At 43.2% G+C, this 19,795-nt stretch overlaps 1 protein-coding gene and 1 long non-coding RNA gene across 6 annotated transcripts in view; one reads left to right on the forward strand and one right to left on the reverse strand.

Moving 5' to 3' along the window:
- The window catches only part of FGD5 (FYVE, RhoGEF and PH domain containing 5), a 128,235-nt gene extending 120,635 nt beyond the window's left edge, over positions 1 to 7,600 (forward strand). For 3 of the 5 annotated variants that reach the window (XM_038565566.1, XM_038565564.1, XM_038565565.1), the window contains exons 19-21: positions 57 to 185; positions 5,613 to 5,767; positions 6,153 to 6,189. In XM_038565566.1, coding sequence (XP_038421494.1) covers positions 57 to 185; positions 5,613 to 5,767; positions 6,153 to 6,189 — 321 coding nt within the window. Of the gene's footprint in view, positions 1 to 56; positions 186 to 5,612; positions 5,768 to 6,152 lie in introns of all 5 variants that reach the window. The other 2 variants (XM_038565563.1, XM_038565562.1) reach the window with 2 other exon arrangements.
- Positions 1 to 19,795, reverse strand: part of LOC111091235 — a 36,078-nt gene that overhangs the window by 15,866 nt on the left and 417 nt on the right. The gene's annotated exons all lie outside the window — the stretch shown is intronic.

Here is a 19,795-nt window from a genome sequence, read left to right on the forward strand (position 1 = left end):
TGTCTGAACCATGTCTACCACCTGGTGTCCTGACCGCTCTGCTTCTCTTCTGTCAGGTGGCCGCCTCTGGAGAGGGCTCCGCCATCAGTGGCTATCTCAGCCGGTGCAAGAAAGGCAAGAGGCACTGGAAGAAGCTCTGGTTTGTCATCAAAGGCAAAGTGCTCTACACCTACATGGCCAGTGAGGTAGTGGTGGTTTGTGTTTTCTCTCCTCTCACCTGTGAAGGCCCTCAGGTTAAGCTCATACCTCAGAATGTCCATCTGGGTGTGCACAACACCCCATCACCTGCAGGGCAGCATAAGGCTGGATGCTGGTTCCAGTTCTCATGTCACTCAAGTCTGTGTCAAGCAGCACTATGTGCTGAGTGTTGCTGTGGATACACAACCATGTTTCGGTTCCAAGTCAAAAGAACTTACCATTTCTCTGTGGAAATAAGGCAGTACAGCATGAGACCTGTGCACCCAGGTGTTTGAATGTCATAGGCCCGCACCTAGCACAAGCCAGACACTCCATAAGAGCAGGCTGCTTTCTGCTCTCCACCTCAGTTGTTTGGAACAAAGAATATACCACATTTTTTTGCTCTGTGCATTTCCTTTACCAGGGAACTACATTGCTTCATGGTAATGTTTCTACTAAATCAAACGTAAGCTTCTATTTCTTTGAGAGCATCTTACCTTTATATCTAAAATGTAGGAGGGCCTTGGAAGTCAAGCCTTCTGCCAAAGTAGACATGTGTGGGCTATGGTTATATAGCAGGGAGCTTTCTGGTCCTGACCCAGGCTAAACCTGGAGGATAGTTTGAAAGATGTCTATGTGTAGGCCCCACCATCTGGAGGCTTCCACACCTAACCCACTTTGAAAACGGGACTTAAGTATTCTCTGCCCAGCTGCAGAGGGTGTGTGCTTTACCCCAGGAGGATATTCGCATCAGCTCAGGGTTGGCCCTTCCTCCCTGACCGTGGATGCTGGCAAAGGTGGAAGAGACATTTTCTTTTGGGGTGTATAAAGCTTACAAAAGACCTGCAGCTGTGATGGTCGCAGCCTGCCACTCCCTCTGGGAATCCCAGAAGCCAGCAGGGACACACAGGGGGACCCACAGTGGGCCTGTGCAACTCCAGTGCTATGTGAGCCAAGCCCTTGCTGACATGCCCACAGAGGAACTGAGGAGAATTTTGATCTTTCCAGAATAAGCTGAAATGCCTACCTGCAGCCCAGGATAGCATCTTCTAAGTGGGTATTACACAGGATGCTCACAGGGGTTATCTAAACACTGGGTTCTGAGGGGACCCTGAGTAGGCAGTTAGTGGGTGCCTCACAGAAGTCCTTCTCAGAATTTGTAATGTACCCATGTGTATTGTGGAGATTTCCCATGTTGGCCTGATCATTGGCCCTTCCTCATGGAGTGTCTCACGGAACTATTCTACCCCATGGACTACTCTTTGGGAAGAAGAAATGCTGGCTTAGACAAGTGAAGAGGGTTAGTGATGATTAAATAACCACCAAAGATGTGAATCCTGTCTAGGAATGGAAAACCCAAAGTTTCTAGGTCCTGAGCAATGATTGTCGTTGGAAGTGACACCCTAAGTTGCTTTTATTTATTTATTTTTTTATTTTTTAAAGATTTTGTCGACTTATTCATGAGAGACAGAAAGAGAGAGAGAGAGAGAGAGGCAGAGACACAGGCAGAGGGAGAAGCAGGTTCTATGCAGGGAGCCTAATGTGGGACTCGATCCGGGAACTCCAGGATCACACCCTGGGCCGAAGGCAGGCGCTAAACCTCTGAGACACCCAGGGATCCCCCCTAAGTTGATTTTAAAAAGTGGATTTCAAGTATGTTTCCAAAGTAGTTTTTCCCATAAAGAGCTTGTACAATTTCTTAATAAGACCATACCAGTGATAGGACTAAGCTTTCAGGGACGCCTGGGTGGCCCCGCAGTTGAGCGTCTGCCTTGGGCTCAGGGCGTGATCCTGGTGTCCCAAGATCGAGTCACACATCAGGCTCCTTGCATGGAGCCTGCTTCTCCCTCTGCCTGTGTCTCTGCTTCTCTTTCTCGGGAATAAATAAATAAATTCTTTTTAAAAAATGCTTTTAAAAGAAAGGACTAAGCTTTCAAATTCCATCAAAGAAAAATCGTTTGATAAAATGGATAGCCAGTTTTCACTCTCTATACTGTGACCCCCCCCTATCATTTACTTATGTTTCCCTACCTTATTCCTGTCCCCAGAGTTCTGAATTTTTTTCCAACATAGATTAGTTTCACCTCTTTTAGAATCTTTCTTCTATGTAAATGGAATCACATAGAAATGTGACTTCTTCCACTCAGCAGGATGTGTTTAAGATACATGTTTTTGAATACAGCAGTAGGTCATTCCCTTTTATGGCTGAGTAGTATTCCATGTTGTGATCATTTGATACCACCATTTGTTTGTTCCATTTCATCAAGTTGAAGGACGTTTGGGTTGTTTCCGTTTTTTTTGTTAACTATGAATAAAACCACTTTAAACTTCTGTATACAGGTTTTTATATGAAAATGGGTTTTTATTTCACTTGGGTTAACACCTAGGATTGGAATTTCTAGATCATAGGAAAGTATATGTTTGGTTTATCAGAAACTAACAGACCTTTTGCAAAGTGGTCTACCGTCTTAGGCTGCCCTCATCAATGTATGTAAATGGGAGAGTTAGTTATGGTTGCTCCACATCTTAGTTAACACTTAGTATTCAGTCATTAATTTACTAAGAATCTCAGTGGGGTTTTAATTTAGGTTTTCCTAGTGACTAACTATACTTTTTAAAGGTTTTGTTTATTCTTTCATGAAAGACACACAGAGAGAGACAGAGACACAGGCAGAGGGAGAAGCTGGCTCCCTGTAGGGAGCCCGATGCAAACCTTGATTCCAGGACCCCGGGATCATGTCCTGAGCCAAAGGCAGGCGCTCAAACACTGAGCCACCCAGGCGTCCCATGACTAATATTTTTGATGTGCTTATTGGCTATTTGTGTATTTCCCTTTGAGAAATGTCTGTTCAGATCTCTTGCACATTTTTAAAAGTAAGTTGTCTTATTATTACTGAGTTACAGAATTCTTTGCATATCTTGGATACCAGTCTTTTGTCAGATAAATGTTTTGTGAATAAATATTTTGTGGCTTACCTTTGAATTTTCTTAATGAATTTGTTCTGTTCTTTTGGTGAACAGAAGTTTTTTTTAACATAAAACCTAATTTATTAGTGTTTTCCTCTATGACTATTGCCTTTCATATTGTAAGAAACTTTTGTCTACTGCAAGTCAAAAAGTTGTTCCCCTGTATTTGCTTTCTGGGATCTCCAGTGTTTTAGCTTTTACATTCAGGTCTATCTAAAATTAATTTTGAGTATGGTGTGAGATAGGGGTTGAGGTTCATTTTTTTCCGTATGGATATCCAGTTATTCCACCACCACTTGTTAAAGAAAAAGGCTTTCCTTTCCCTATAGGATTATTTTGGTGTCTTTATTAAATAACAAATGATTATATACATTTGGGGCTATCTCTGAATTTTCTATTCTATTTCAGTGATATATTTACCAATTCTTATGCCACTACCTTACTGCCTTAATCACTAGAACTTTACAGTAAGTCTTGAAATCCGGTTGTGTAAGCCTCTAACATTATTCTTTTTTTTTTTTTTTTTAAGATTTATTTAGGGCAGGAAGAGGATGGAATAAAACCTATCTGCTCCCCCCCCCCAAAAAAAAAAGATTTATTTATGTATTTGAAAGAAAGCGTGCATGCACACAGGACTCGGGGGAGGGGCAGAGGGAGAGAATCTCAGACTCCCCACTGACATGGGGCTTAATCCCATGACCCATGAGATCACGACCTGAGCCAAAATCACCAGTTGGATGCATAACCAACTGAACCACCCAGGTGCCCCTCCAACATTGTTCTTTTTATAGATTGTTTGGGGGTAGTCTAGGTCTTTTATGTTTCCATATAAACTTGTAATTTCTGCACACCTGAGATTATTACAGGGATTGTTGAATCAATTCAGAGAGAGTTGGTATCTTAACAATACTGAATCTTCAAATCTATGAACGTGGCATATATCTTCATTTACTTATTCTTTACTTTTTCTTTTAATGTGTTATAGTTTCAGTATAGAGGTCATATACTTATGTTCTTGCATTTCTGTTAACTTTATTTTTTGCATGCTATTTTTAAAAATATTTTATTTATTCATGAGAGACACACACACACACAGAGAGAGAGAGAGAGAGGCAGAGAGACACAGGCAGAGGGAGAAGCAGGCTCCATGCAGGGAGCCTGATGTGGGACTCAATCCCACGTCTCCAGGATCTTGCCCTGGGCTGAAGGCGGTGCTAAACCGCTGAGCCACCCAGGCTGCCCCTTGCATGCTATTTTGAATCGAGTTTATTTTCCAGTTGTATCCTGGTAGTAAACAGATAGAAAAAACTGATTATCCTATGACCTTGCTAAATTGATTATTGGTTCTAGTAGTTGTTTAATAATCAAATCCTTTGCAAGCACAGATAGTTTAACTTCTTCTATTTCTGAACTTTATGTTTTTCTTCTTGCCTTAATGGCTAGGACCTTCAGTACAATTTTGAGTTTAATTGTTGGGAGCAAGCACCCTCTTGTCTTGTTCCCAATCTTATAGGAAAAGCATTCAGTATTTCACTGTTAAGTAGGATATTAGCTATAGGTATTTTTCAGGTGCCCTCAGATTAAGGAAATTCCCTTCTAGTTTGCTTACAGGTTTTTTTTTGAATCATGAATCGATACTGAGTTTTGTCAGATGCTTTTCCTGATACAGCAGTCTTTGAAAATTGATTGCATCTTATGCACAACCTCAACTATCCCCATTCTCCTCCCACCACCTTCTTAACTAATTATATCTTAACTAATTGCTTAACTAATTGTATCTCTTCATGTGTGATTTCATAAAGTTGTATTTGATAAGGATGTATCTTCACATAAATACATGTAAATATATCTTTATATACAAAAATCTTTTTCCACTGAGTACTGTGATTTTAAGATCTACTTATGTTCTCTGTGTACATCTCATCAAATTGTTAGCAACTTTATAGCACAGACACCCTAAGTGGATGAGGGCATGAGGGAACAAGTACAGGGTATGTTTTCTGAAGTAATTCTGGAAAACAGTCACTAACTAATCAAGTCAGCAAAAGAATGTAGTGTTAGAAGGTGGTCATGAGTCCAAATTCTCTCTGCCCCTTACTAAATTGTGTGATCTTAGAGAGGAGTTATTTACCTTCCCTGAGCCTCAGTGTCTTAGAACAGGAGTGACGGGACACCTTTTATGATTATTGTGAAGATTCAACAAGATAGTATGAAGATGCAAATGCCTGGACCTTAACAGGCTGTGACAGAGTGTTAAGTTTCTTTCTCTCTGCATGACTGATCCTCACGGGGAGTGGGTGGGGGGAGAGGGGGAGAGTATGCAAGTGGTTATTCCAGTGTTGCCAAAGCTTACCTCACACAGAAGGACTCCTCGTGTATCTTAAATCGGAGGGAACAGTAAATACTGAGCAGTTGACTGTATGTATAGTGCCGTGTTTAATACCAGTTTTCGCTTTTTTCCTCTGTAGGACACAGTGGCCATGGAGAGTATGCCCCTGCTCGGTTTCACCATTGCCCCAGAGAAGGAAGAGGGCAGCAGTGAAGTAGGACCTATTTTTCACCTCTACCATAAGAAAACCCTATTTTATAGCTTCAAAGCAGAGGATACCAATTCGGCTCAAAGGTACCCAAATACCTAGGCCTATATGTCCTTGCCTCTCCCTCTAGAAGGAAACAAGTTACTACCCAGGGCTTTAGCTTCTCTCTGTTCCAGCCATCCTGTTTCATCAATCTCTTTGGGCCACAGCAGAACAACGGAACTACCTGTTCCTGGTTGTAAGATTTTTTAAAAAGATTATCATGATCCGTTCATACAGGCACACGTTGGTTCAGCAGACATTTCCACTGTGTTCCAGCCCTTTTGCTAAATGCTAGGGAAACACATATGAATATGACATGGTTCCTGACATCAAGCTAACAGTCACCTTGTCCACCTGGTCACTTATAAGTTCTCTGACCGGAGTCACAGAGCGGTGACACCTAATTGTTCCCTCTCCTCTGTTTTACAGGTGGATCGAGGCCATGGAAGATGCAAGCGTGTTATAGCAGTTACCAAGTATGTGGACTCAGAATAAAGTCTTAGGTTGAACATGGACCCTTCCAGAAGCCAATCTGTGTCTCCGTGTCTCCACTTATCAGGACTCACATCTGGATTCAGCACGGGGCCTCATCTTTTTTGCCATAACCTCCCCCTCTCACCGTCACAAGTGGAACCCTTAAGGAATATTTATGAACTGCTCCTTTTCTGTTCTCGAGTCTTCCACCCTCCAACCCCACCCCACCCCAGCATAAACTATTTCCTTACCCAGTAGTGAGATCAGGTTTAGTAACGTGAAGACATGGAAACAATAGGAAAAAAGTACATTTTAGAAATGCAGGCTTTTTAGTGGAAACAGGCTTTTACAATTTTTTTTTTTTACTATGGTAAACATCATCACCTTTCATAGCATTGGTGTCAGTGCCTCAGGTGAAACGAGAAGCAACTGGTAAATAACAGCTACCCTCATCGAAAGCACTTTATTGTTTTACTGAGCTACAACCTCTAGTTTTGTTTTCCAAGTGATTCACTTAAGTAAGGAGCAGATGGGAGTCCTGTGGACTAATTTGCCGCCAGTTCACAACAAGGGTGTACATACAGTTGATTTGTGCAGACATGGCTGGGCCTCGCCAAGTGGGCAAGTGAGCAGCACTCGGAGGAGAGGGTGCTCCTTACTGGGGAGGCCGCACTGCACTGGATAAGAAGGCAAGGATTTTCTCCTCCTCTTGCTCATGAGACCTGTATACTGACACGACTTATTAATACAGGACCCCCTCCTTCCCAGGGTGGTCCTCACACTACACCAGTGCTGGAAGCTCAGCCGCTGGCTAACCCAGCCCCCACCCTGGAGGTCACCACAAACCCCCTGAGGAGAGAGGGTCTGCTTTAATTTATTGTGTGCCTTCCTGTGTTTACCCAACATGAGCTGATGGCATTAGGTGTCTGAGAACCTGAGCTTGTTGCCAGTATGGCTATCTTTCGGCTGTATTACCAAAACCTTGAGATATATAGAGAGAAAAGATAACAATCCGAAGGTGGATTAGTGAGTGTTCTTGGCCAGTGGCTCTGGACACAGTGAGGGGGCACAGAAGTAGTGGCTTGAAGATACTCTAGGGCACCTGGGTCCAGCCACCTCCAGCTGAGGACCACTGCTCATCATGCTGCACAGATGTCTGTTTGCAGAGTAGGGGTGGGGCCAGGTGGGATTCCTTGTTAACTCTCATTGAAATAGAAAACAATCATACCATTTCCTGATGTCCTGTCCCCTAAACAAAAAGGCATTTGCTGACAAGCCCTTTGTATAAAGCACCATCTCAAGGAGTTATTTACATTAAATATTTTCAGGGGAATTTTTTTTCTAGTTTGCAATTTCTCTTTTAAAATGTTTGCATTAAACATTTAATTAATGATTGAAACTAAGTGATGAGACATCTTTTTATTAATTTTTGAGGGATCAGCTCCACTGCAACCATTTTCATCAACAGACATATTTAAGTGGGGCTCCTCGAGCCTCTGAGCCTTTAAAAAGCACAGCGAGATCTCAGCACTAGATAGTGGGAGTTTCCCCAATCTCCTGTGCGCCATTGGCCACTGTCAGTCTCTGGGCTTCCAGATGCGTAGAATTACGAAGGCCTCTTGTACCATGTAACATCCTACTTCTGATGCTCTGAAAAGAAGAGGTAATGGAGCTTTTCTCACCAAGTACTTACCCTAATACAAAACACCGGAGTTATAGATAAACCCTACTGGGTCAGTTTTATAAAAGGAAGTGACAGGGGCCACTAAAATCCTCCACGGCTCCCGTGTGACTGGGCAAGGACCCATCTGGTTTACCTGTAACTCCTTCTCTCCTGTCCTTCCCACAGTTCATCGATTTCAGCGGATTTCTCCTGGCCAATTTTGCTGGCTGTTCCTTCCCTGACCTGCTCTTCGACCAGCCAGTTTTACAGGTTCATGGGGCCTACTCAGAGTAACTCAGGTGAAGGCACCCACCTAGCCTAAGGGTGCTCCTTTCTACTGGGCCCCGGGGCTGGAGAAATGGCCAGCTTTGATGCCATAACCATGTTCCCCAAGGCTCCATGGTTTCTGCTTTGCCCACCTGCTCCCTGGGCACAGAGCAGCTCCTCTGCTGTGTGCCTTCAGCTGGGGCTGTGTTTTGTGCCAAGCTGTATCCCACAAAAGAGAGCATGCAGGCCCTGAGCAAAGTCACTCACTTCAGGGGCTCCAAGCCTTGGTGTTTTCACCTGTCACATGGAAACCATTCCAGCTTCCCAAATAGTGCAGGGATAAGCACAAACCAAACACTCAAGAAGGCAGGCTGGAAACCGTAACCCCACGGGGATGGGCCTGCATCGTACAAAGTAAAAGAAGTCATGGGCCCTGCTCTGTGACAAGATGAAGACAATATGCCAAGACCTTCCTTATTATCCACGGAAATTGCAAGCAAGAAAGCGGGCCTAAAGAGGGCCTGGCAGGGGCAGGCTGAGCTCCCTCTGGTCATCGGGTCATTTCCCCCTCAATTTTTGAATGACCTCTCCCTGAGCTCTTCACACATGGGTCAGGAAAACACCTCTGTAGGGTAGGCCTCCACCTGCTTCTCAGAATCAGTAAAATTTTGTGAAACCGGAGTTGCGCTGAAAGCAAGCCCTTGCTTTCTAGTGGCTTCACACCTTCTCTGCAGACAATGTCTTTCCCACCTGGATCGGTCTTAGTAAGTCGGAAGAAATCTGGCCGTGCTCACTAACACAAAGCACACTAGAAACAAAGTGTCCAGGAACATTGGTCAGGTCTCTGGCTCATGGTCATGACTCTTGCACAGCTCAGAAGTAGGCTTTGAGTTGTGGTCAGGCTGACAGACAAGCTGGCTGCTTACTCTCCCTTGGATGCTGCCTGGCCCCATGTGTGGGTGTGGACTGTGGGTGGGTCTTGGGGTGCATGCCATGCGGGCTGGTGCCCAGGATGACAGCCCTGCTACCACCACTGAAGGGTGATGAGGTCCGAGTCCGTTCTTCATCCAGCCCAGCCTTACATTTGTCTGACAGTGTAAATGTCCATCACTGAACACTGAAGCCCTGAGTAGGGACCGAGGTCACCTGGGCTGAGGAGTGGTAGGACCAAGCTGGAGCTGAGTTCTGCTACAAGGCAGAATCAACAACATGCTGGAATATTCTAATTGATTCAGCCCATGTTTTGTGGCTTCTATAATCATGGGAGTTTTTGTGCTTCCATATATTGATGGTCAGCTGAAAGGACAGAGGTGTCCACACTAAGAAGCCTGTTTCCAACAGCAGGTAAGAGAAAACGAACATCAAATTGGTTTAAACAGGAAATTAGCTCTATAAGGAGATCCAAAAGCAGGGCAGTTTGACTTCGACAGTATCCCTAAGAACCAAGCTCTTTGGGTTTCTCTAATCTGCTGTCCAGTGTCAGCCCAATTGATTCCAGGGTTGGTTCTCCAGAGACTGAGGAGTGACTGCCACTAGTGGCTGGGCTACAGGTTCCCCTGTTTACAGGCACCAGGGAGGGGGGACTAACTCCTCTTTCTGTACTCGCTTTTTCTTAGAAGCATCCAGCAGGCCTTCCATGCTGCTCCAGGTCCACACGTTCAGGGACGGACCTGTCAGCTGGGGGCTGAGGGGAGGACAGCTGCTGAGGATCTACCCACAAAATCCATTCTTTGGACCACATCTTTTGGAAAAAAGACTATGGTTTGGATCAACATAATGCAAGGAGTGTGGGGGGCCATGGAGCACGTTCTCTATGTGGCCTCAGTTTCTTCCTTGCACTGATAATCTGGTGATGTTGTACAGGAAATGGCATCCTATGTGGACAGAACAGATGGACAACAAGCCTCATTCTGATAGTCCTTCATGGGTACCGTTATAATAGAGCAAGCATAGAAAGGCAGCATTTCCACAAGAGTGAAAGAGAGGCTTGTACAAAATAAAATCCGTGTTAAGAAAGCAAGGGTGAGGGGAAGAGAAAGAAAAGACACAGTGTACAAGGTCTGTAGCCTTATTTTTTTTTTTTAAACTCTAGGAGTGGATTATGAAATCGATGTAGTGGACCAGAACCAGCTCCCTCCCCACAACCCCACCCCACAGGCACAGCAGAACAGAACACAGCAGGGCGTATCCCTCGTCCTTAAGAACTATTGTGGTTTCAACCGTGTGTGTGTGTGTGTGTGTGTGTGTGTGTGTGTACGTACACAGGATTTACTGATTGTTGATGTAAAATGTATTTATACTTCTAGATTATGGTCAAAACTTATTTTTCAAAATGTTTTTAAACCTCTAGCTTCTTAAGACTGTCAGGTAAGGAAAAACTAAGGAGCACAGAGTTGCAGTTAGGCATATAATGAACCAAAACAAAAGACTTTACTAAAGACACATTCAAATGTAAGGACACTGCCAGTTTTATTTTTTGAATGCTTCAAAAATACTACAAGGAGGGGGGAGGTATAAAATTCATGGTAAAGCTACAAAAATAGTTTTGATCAGGAAATGGATGTGGCACCAGACACCTATAAGCAAAGTAACATATTCCTGTCACTGGTATGTGTAAATTATAAGTTACAACAATTATCCAGGAGCTGAGAGTTGCAAATATCATAGAACTTTGGAATAACAACATGTTATTATGCCAGGGATTCCCAAAGCTTATTTGCAACAGTGACTATTATTCTGGTTTATTATATAAAGATTTCCCCACTCAAGTGAGAACTGCCCTAAATGACCTCAAGTTCTTTTCAAAATTAGGATCTCGCCTTCAAAAGAGCAAGTTCACATTCTCTCCAAAGGTAGACTCGGAGGGAAAGGAAGGATTTGGCTGTACGTCCAATGTGCTCACCAACAGCTATATCCAAAAATCTGTCTTGTGGTCAAGTATAGGAAATAATTCTATATATTCCTAAAAACTCCTTTTAAAGTCTCAGGTACAAGGAGAAGATGAAGACTTAAAAGAACTGCCATCTCCAATAAATCTGTGGCCCTTCAAATCCACTGGCCTGCACTTAACAACCCCTAACAGCCACACTAGAATTTCATGAATGCATAATGGAGCTGCCCTGCTGTGAGCAACGTACATGAGAAAATAAATTACCTCTTGATCGCTACAGTAATTGGCTATACCCCAAAGCATGAGACTTGATTATTCCAACATGTATAATTATGGAAGTTGTTATAGGCATAAAATTAGACAGCTTTTTAAAATACAGCTGTAATACCATTCAGTGTGACTGACCCTGAACCTTATTTTATGGGGCACGGTGGAAAATGACCATTAGTTTTCACTGCAGCAATCTAATTTCTCTTAAATCTCAACCTTTCACCTACTCAACAAAGATTTTTCATTTTTACAAATAATCAAGATATTGGTCTCATTATACAAGCCCATCCCTTGCTATATAGGATCAAAAACATCCCCCCCCACCTGACAAAAAGATGTGAAGAAAATGGCTTTTTTTTTAAAGGATTTATTACTTATTACAGTTAGTGCGAGCAGGTGGGAGGAGGGCAGAGATGTAAGGAGAGACTCTAGCAAACTGCTAGCTCCATGCTGAGCATGGAGCCTGACTCAGGGCCATCCTATGACCCTGAGACTATAACCTGAGCTGAAATCAAGAGTTGGGACACTCAACTGACTGAGTGATCCAGGTGCCCCCCAAATGGCCTTTTAAATAACATTGAAACCCTTTCCTTTTTCCAGATATGTCCCTTGACATTATTAAGCTTTCTTTGTGAAAAATTATAAGGGAACAGTCTTTCTCTCCTTTGTTTAGTAAGGCTATAAAGACTTTTTTTTTTTTTTTTGGCTATAGAGATAAGACTTCTAACAGAGGATGCAACATGGTGTTTTCTTGACAAGTTCTCTCTTTGGGGGGTGAAATCACAATAAATACATTTGCTAAAAACCCTATCAAAATTTTAAATATATTTAACAGTGCATTTCACATTCAAAGTTTGTAAGATTTAGATGTTTAGTTCAGGGATTTGGTCAAGAGTTTTGAGCTCTGAGGTTCAACACCCTCATGAATGCCTCAGTTTACCACTTGGAAGAGTGCTTCCATTTTCTTCCTTCCACACTCCTCCACCCTGGTAGGTGGTGCAGCCTCAAATGACCTACGAGCCAACAGACTCATGAGTTGGAACTCATCTGAAGCCCCACAATCCATTGATAGCAAATCTGGAATATGCCAAGACATCCAGGGTACCCTGTACTCTGCCACCGGCACCCTCAACTGCCATCCTCAGCTGAAAGATGATTAATTTTCAGTTATTCTGGAAACTGGCTCTGCTGATTGAAACTCTGATGCACAGTTGACGGATACTCACCTTCCTAATACAGAGAAACACTGGTTACCTAAGTCATAACCAAAATGTCTACGAACAAATCAAATTTGCTCAACAAACCTAGAGCCTCAAGAATACATGGTATTTCCTTCCAGGGTTAATTAGCTGGAAAGAAAGGTTAATATGATCGGGATTGTGTTCCCTGGTGGTAAAATTTTTCAGTTGACTGCTGGAAGGAGAGAGAGCAAAAGCTGAATGTTGTGCACGTAAGCCCAGGAGAACCCTAAGGGACCTCGGAACACTGCAATGCTCAGGTGCTATTTTAACAGTACTACGCACTAGAGACACGGTTATTTACCTCCAGGAGGTCACCACCTGAGAAGTTGGGTACAAACACTCTCAAGGTAGAGGTTGAGAAAGGGCTGTGAGAGAATGGAAAGCAGTGAAGGGACTGTGCCTGAGGCAGATCAGTAAATAACTGGGTGGGGGTGTGACTTGCCACCTTGCAGAAGGGCTGGCGAGGGCTGGCGTTACAGAGAAAAGAGGTTAGAAGGCCCCAGGAGGCAGAGCAGGAGTAAAGTATGTGAGAATGAGTAGGATACCATGTGGCATATCCAGGAAATGGGATAGTCAGTATTATCAGAGTGAATGGAAGAAGTCACAAAAACAGAGACAAAAAGGGCTGTTTGTGGGCAGGCCACTCAGGGCCACTACACTTACCCTACAGTTTCGACATCTGTTTTAGGAAGAACACTCTGGTCTTCCACTGAAAAGGTGAACTGAACACGTGAGATGGGAGCCTATTCTGTCAGAGACTGTTGCCACAGTCGATGCCCTCCTGCACATTTTCCTCCCAACGGAAGGGACGTAGACACTCCTGCCATCAAGCGATCCTCTCGCCTTGAACCTGGGCAGGCCTGGGTGATGGCTCAAGGAGTATCAGAGGAGTGGCTTCTATATAAGATGCCACTTTATTTGCGTGTATACTCCTGGAATGCATCCAGCATGCTGCGAGGAGGCCCGGGCCACACGGAAAGGTCACGTCAGGGTCCATACTGCCAACCAGCACCAATCACTAGACAGGATAGGAAGCCTGTTCTGGGGACTCTAGCTCCAGCTACTTTCTGAGTGCAACCACAAGAGCCCTCCAGAGAGAACCTCCTATCTCAACCCCCTAGAACTGCAAGATGGTGATGTTAAAAAGTGTTTTTTTAAGCTATTGAGTTGGGATGTGGTTAGTTACGCAGTGATACCCAGAAAACATGCATTTCTTGGCTCTTTTCCAAAACCTACTAAAAGGACAGTAAATGAATAAAAAGATATAACCTAAAAGACAAAGAAAAGGCACAGGATATCAAAATGGTCAACTCATTTTTGGAGGATACATGCATGGACAGCAGCAGCTGAATTAGCAGAGAAAACTAATACTGAAGTGCCTGCCGGGAGGGACTCCAGTGAGACACAAGGGCCAGCCCTTGCTCTCAAGAAGCTTGGAGATTGGAGGCACGGGCGTCTGGGAAGGCTAGAGTGGAACCAACAAGAGGATGAGTTGAGAGTCTTTGTAAGCAGTCATGAGACCCTCAGATCCCCTGAGCCCAACTCTATAGAGACAAGTGACTGCCCTTCCCCACCCTGACAGGAGACAGTAAACGTGTGCTCCGGAAGAATGAGAACTATGGCATTCAACCTGGAGACATGGGCTCAGGACTGCCAAATTCCCTTTCCATGACAGATTAAAATGTATGTTCTATAAAAGGAATTGAAATTCTGAGTTCAAGTGTTTTTATTGTAAGACCACCACTGAATGGTGTTCTAATCTGAAAGGGGCTGAAAAGACCTATGTGACAGCCTTTCAGTGGCCCTGGCTCAGTTCAGATTTTATGTGATTAGTCAAAGGTTCCAAACTAGTTCTGAGACCCAGAACCATGTTTAAGAGATAATGTTTGGCCTGCACATTTAAAACTCCATTTGTATATTACCAATATTTGAAAGTCAGATTTCATTTGCAAATCTGGGTTTCTGGCTTCTCTTGAAATATGCATTTCTGGCTGCATTCCAGATGCTGAGAGGGGGCTTGTCCCTTTTATTTAAATTATTTTTTAATTTTTTTTATTATTTTATTTTTTGGGGGGGCTGTCCCTTTAAGTCTAGTGAGCTCTCCAGGTGTCTCGGTGACCAGTTAACATACCAATAGGGTTTATCTCAGCTTACAGACCAGCTTTAGAATACCTGCCAGACCCAACCCACACTGTCCCCACTTTAGGCATCTTTCACTTCAGCCCTAAGCAATGCAAAGCCATTAAAGAACTTTATTAACAGAATAAAGCTAGAAATGGCTGTTTCAGATCACTCAGGTAGTAGAGGGGAGGGAAGAAGGAAGGAAGGGTGGGTAGGGAGGGGGCACCTGGTAGAGTTGCTTTGGAAGGTTAGGAAGCCATGACAGAGGGAAGACCTAGAGAACAGTGGAGGAGCAGCCAAATGTGACCCAGAGCCTCCCCAAGGTGAAAGCCAAGACCCAAAGCAAAGCACAGAAGGCTTTTCCAAAGGACTTTTGGCTTTGAGGTGTTTGAGGTGCCTTTTCTGGCCTGTAATGAACAGGCTGTGAGGCTGATATAATCTCTTCAAGAAACTCAAGGAGTGGGACACCTGGGTGGCTCAGTGGTTGAGTGTCTGCCTTTGGCTCAGGTCATGATTCCTGGGTCCTGGGATCGAGTCCCACATCGGGCTTCCTGCATGGAGCCTGCTTCTCCCTCTGCCTGTGTCTCTGCCTCTCTCTCTGTGTCTCTCATGAATACATAAATAAGATCTTTAAAAAAACAAAAACCTCAAGGAGTGCCACTACTTAGACTTTGAGAATAAAAGGCCAGCAGGCTCCAGTGATGAGCTCTTGTGGTGGTGCGGGACTAGTAAAGAACTCCCAATCTCAAGACTGAGAGTTCCAAATTAGGCAACCTGCATTCTAAAACAGGGGATCAAGGGAAGATGATCTAATTTTTCATCATACACCAAGATACCAAATACTACTTTGAAATAATACCCATTCAAGGCCCTGGAACCCTCAGGACAGAAACTAAAAGGGCAAACCTCCCAGCAAAAGCCATTCTGGAGGAACTCGTGAACCCACTCTCACATTGTGTCCCTGTGTCTCCAGTCCCACCAGTCCACCACAAGCTCAGTCTCTCTTCTCTTCCTGGGAAAAGCAAGGGCCAAGTATACAGAACCTGAGACCTCTCCAACTAGCCTACAGTGACAGAGCTCAACCTCCAGAGAATCACGGAGGTGGAGAGAAGAGGATTTTCTTCCTAAAGTCCTCAAGGACAGAAGAAGAGAAATAAGCAGAAATAACTATGGATAAATGTTCCACCACCTGCCTTTGGAGAAGTCACGCTGCCCTGTTGAAGGCCTCAAACTCTTTCAGCTATAAAAACAAGATAATACCATCCACTTCACAAAGTTATTCTGAAGATTAAACAAGATAATGTGTGACGATAAGGAACATGCAATCTGGTACTCATTTATTACATCTGTTTAGATTCCACATTCTTAAAAAATAAGGCTAATAATTACATGAGGTTTAACAGTTTATTTTATAAACATGTCATAATTATCTAAATGATGTAACAGAAGTTTCATAAATTACTATACATAGTATAGAGCATAAGCTATTATAGAAAAGTTGATACAAAATTCAGAAGGTAATTAATAAGTCTTCCTAGTCTACAAAAATAAGGAAAACCATAATTTCTGCTACTACAAAAGCAGTATTTTTACAAGTTAAAAAAAAAAACTTTGCTTAATAATGGTACCTTGAAAAATTTAGCATATCTACAACTATTATTTAACCAAAATTTGGTCTTCATTGACATTTATCATTTAAATAACCCTGGATGGCAAAAAACATGTTTACTCTGTGCTATGTATAAAATGAAACTCCATGATATAGTTCCTGCTCTCAAGGAGCTCACAAATTACTTAATAATTGACTGAAAAACAGACTATTTAGTTAACTGTTGTGGAAAAAAAAAATAAATCTGCTCAGAGAACAAAAAGGACAGAGAAAGGAACACCTAGGTCTCATCCACAGAGCACTGTCCAAGGAGCCAACAGCCCCAAGCTCACATCTCACCCAGCTCAGGGAAATCAACAAACTTTAACTGAGTTCATCTTAAAAGTGGGAAGATAGTATGAATACTGTTCACCATATACTGTTGATGGGAAAAGCACTGATTCATTAAATACCCACTTTTTAATTAAATTTTATTTATTTATAAAAGAGAGAGAAAGAGAGAGAGAGAGAGGCAGAGACACAGGCAGAGGGAGAAGCAGGCTCCATTCAGGGAGCCTGATGTGGGACTTGATCCCAGGACTCCAGGATCACGCCCTGGGGCCAAAGACAGATGCTAAACTGCTGAGCCACCCAGGGATCCCCTAAAATACCCACTCTTTACCACGTACTGTGTTAAGCGCTAAGATAGAGAGGGACAAGGCATAGTTCAGTAGAGAGCTCACAGTCTGGGGAGGTGCCAAGATAAAGCACACACAACAGCTGGATACTCCCAGATAGATCATCACTCCTGTCACACCCCCATCCCTGTGAATGAATAATCTTCAGTAGTGGTCAGCTTAAAAAAATAACTGCATTTCAAAAAGCAAAACAAAAAGTCTTGTCTTGTTTTTCTTTTGCCACCCATTTTTGGAATTAGATCAGTGGTTCAGGCCAGTAATGTACATCAGAATTCTCTGTGATGCTCAGAAGTGCTGATGCCAGGCCCCACCCAAAGCTTACTGCTTCACAACCACTGGGGCCTGGCAGTCCTTTACTATGCCCCCTCCAAGTCAAGAGCCCTTTAAAGGCAGATAAAATAACGTTAAAAGTACTGTTGATGCAAATGAAGATACTTATTAACACAGTATAAAAAAAAAAGCATAAACTAGTATAAATACAGCATGAATATTTTTTGTGATTAAAGCCACTTAAAATACTTTTACTAAAAAGACTTCTAACCAGGGTCACCTGGGTGGCTCAGTCCATTAAACATGACTCTTGATTTCCCGCTCAGATCATGATCCTCAGGGTCATAAGACTGTGCACCGGGATCCCTGGGTGGCGCAGCGGTTTGGCGCCTGCCTTTGGCCCAGGGCGCGATCCTGGAGACCCGGTATCGAATCCCACGTCGGGCTCCCGGTGCATGGAGCCTGCTTCTTCCTCTGCCTGTGTCTCTGCCTATCTCTCTCACTGTGTGCGTATCATAAATAAATAAATAAATTAAAAAAAAAAAAAAAAAAAAAAGACTGTGCACCAAGAGTGGAGCCTGCTTAAGATTCAGTCTCTGCCTCCCACCTCAAATAAGTGCAGTGTGCTTTCTCCAAAAAAAAAAAAAAAAAAAAAAAAAATATATATATATACACACACACACACACACACACACACACACATATATATTTTAAAAGACTTCTAGCAAAAACACAATGGAGCAAAAAATGGCACTGTGGCAGCACCGATCTAAATTTGCAGAGGCCTGTTACCTGCTGTGATTGTTTGCAATCTGTCTCTGTATGTGTGCACCTCTTTTCAGGGAAAGAAAAGCTGCTCAAGATTATGAATCCTTTCTATGCTTTTTTTTTTTTTTTTTTTTTTGATTGATTGATTGACTGATTTTACAGACAGGTCGAGAGCACATGCACAAGCAGGAGGAGTGGCAGGGAGAGGGAGAAGCAGGCTCCCCCCTGAGCAGACAGCCTGATCCTGGGCTAGATCCCAGGACCCTGGGATCATGACTGAAGTCAAAGGCAGATGCTTAACCAACTGAGCCACCCAGGTGCCCCTCTACACTACTTTTAATATTCAATATCTAACCTTTAAGTGAACATTTACTGAACGCTTTTACCAACAGGCCAAACTGATGCAGCATGGTTTTACAGCATAAATCTTAAGGTCAAAAGGACCAGATCCCAACTTTGGCTTCCCTTATTGCATCTGTACCATTTAGCAGGTTGCTTACCCTACCTGGGCCTCAGTTCCCACACTTCAGTAAAATGAAATAACTGTGTGTTGTTCACAGTGCTAAGGATAGTCCATCATAGAAATGTAAATGGAGTGCCTGGATGGCTCAGCAGTTGAGCATTTGCCTTTAGCTCAGGTCATGATCCTGGGGTCTTGGGATCGAGTCCCGCATGAGGCTCCCTGCATGGAGCCTGCTTCTCCCTCTGCCTATGTCTCTGCCTCTCTCTGTGTGTATCTCATGAATAAATAAATAAAATCTCTAAAAAAAAAAAAGAAAGAACCGTAAATGATTGTTTAGTATTTACTTCATAACTAGTGCAATTGTAACATGTTTGCAAAAACAAAACAAAACAAAATCCCAAACTCAATGATGTATGAATTTTGTACACTATATCTGGAAGCATTATTCAACATTAAAAAATTAATTTTTGAAAAAGGGTACACAATTGTAAAAGCAGTCCATGTTTACTAGGATTTACCATCAAAATACCGTGTTACCATAGGCACATCACGTGACCTTTCTGGTTCTTACCCACTCTTCTGTAAGATCTTCCTGCCAGAAGAGGACTGGACCTTATCATAATTTCTTGAGGCCCCTTTCAGCTTCAGGATCTGTGTGATTCACCAAGACACTACAAATTTAACTCTTTTACTCATTTACTTCTTTTAGAAGTGAGAACAAGGGAGAAGAAAAAAATGGTGTGTTTAAAGCACTTCCTGGGGATCCCTGGGTGGCTCAGCAGTTTAGCGCCTGCCTTTGGCCCCAGGGCGTGATGGGGGGTGGTTCCCGGGATCAAGTCCTGCATTGGGCTCCTTGCATGGAGCCTGCTTCTCCCTCTGCCTGTGTTCCCGCCTCTCCTTCTGTGTCTGTCATGAATAAAATAAAGTATTTTAAAATATAAAAATAAAGCATTTCCTATCAAAAAGAAATAGAAGATTATGGACAAAATACTCAAAAGCTGGGGTCAGCCTGACCAAAGCGTAAATGTCTAAGAAAAATGGTTAACCCATCCATCCTGGGTTCAGCATTTATTTATAACATGAAAAATGCAAGAAAAAAAAATCAATAAGCAGAGGATCTTCCTCCTACAAAGCACGATGGCCAAGAAGAGTTTAGCCAAAACATTTCAGGGCGTCTAAGATAAATAAGTGGTCCACCCCTCCCAAAGCGAGTCAAAACCACGACTTAAAAAGAGAGGAACATCTACGGAACACGTACAACCCCAAATTCCTAAGGGTCGAGAGGAGCAGTTTTGCAGAGCCGTTTTACATACAACCTAGGTATCACTTCACTAGCCCCACACAGCAGGGAGAGGGGAA

Source organism: Canis lupus, chromosome 20 (assembly GCF_011100685.1).
Source record: "Canis lupus familiaris isolate Mischka breed German Shepherd chromosome 20, alternate assembly UU_Cfam_GSD_1.0, whole genome shotgun sequence".
Lineage (NCBI taxonomy): Eukaryota > Metazoa > Chordata > Mammalia > Carnivora > Canidae > Canis > Canis lupus.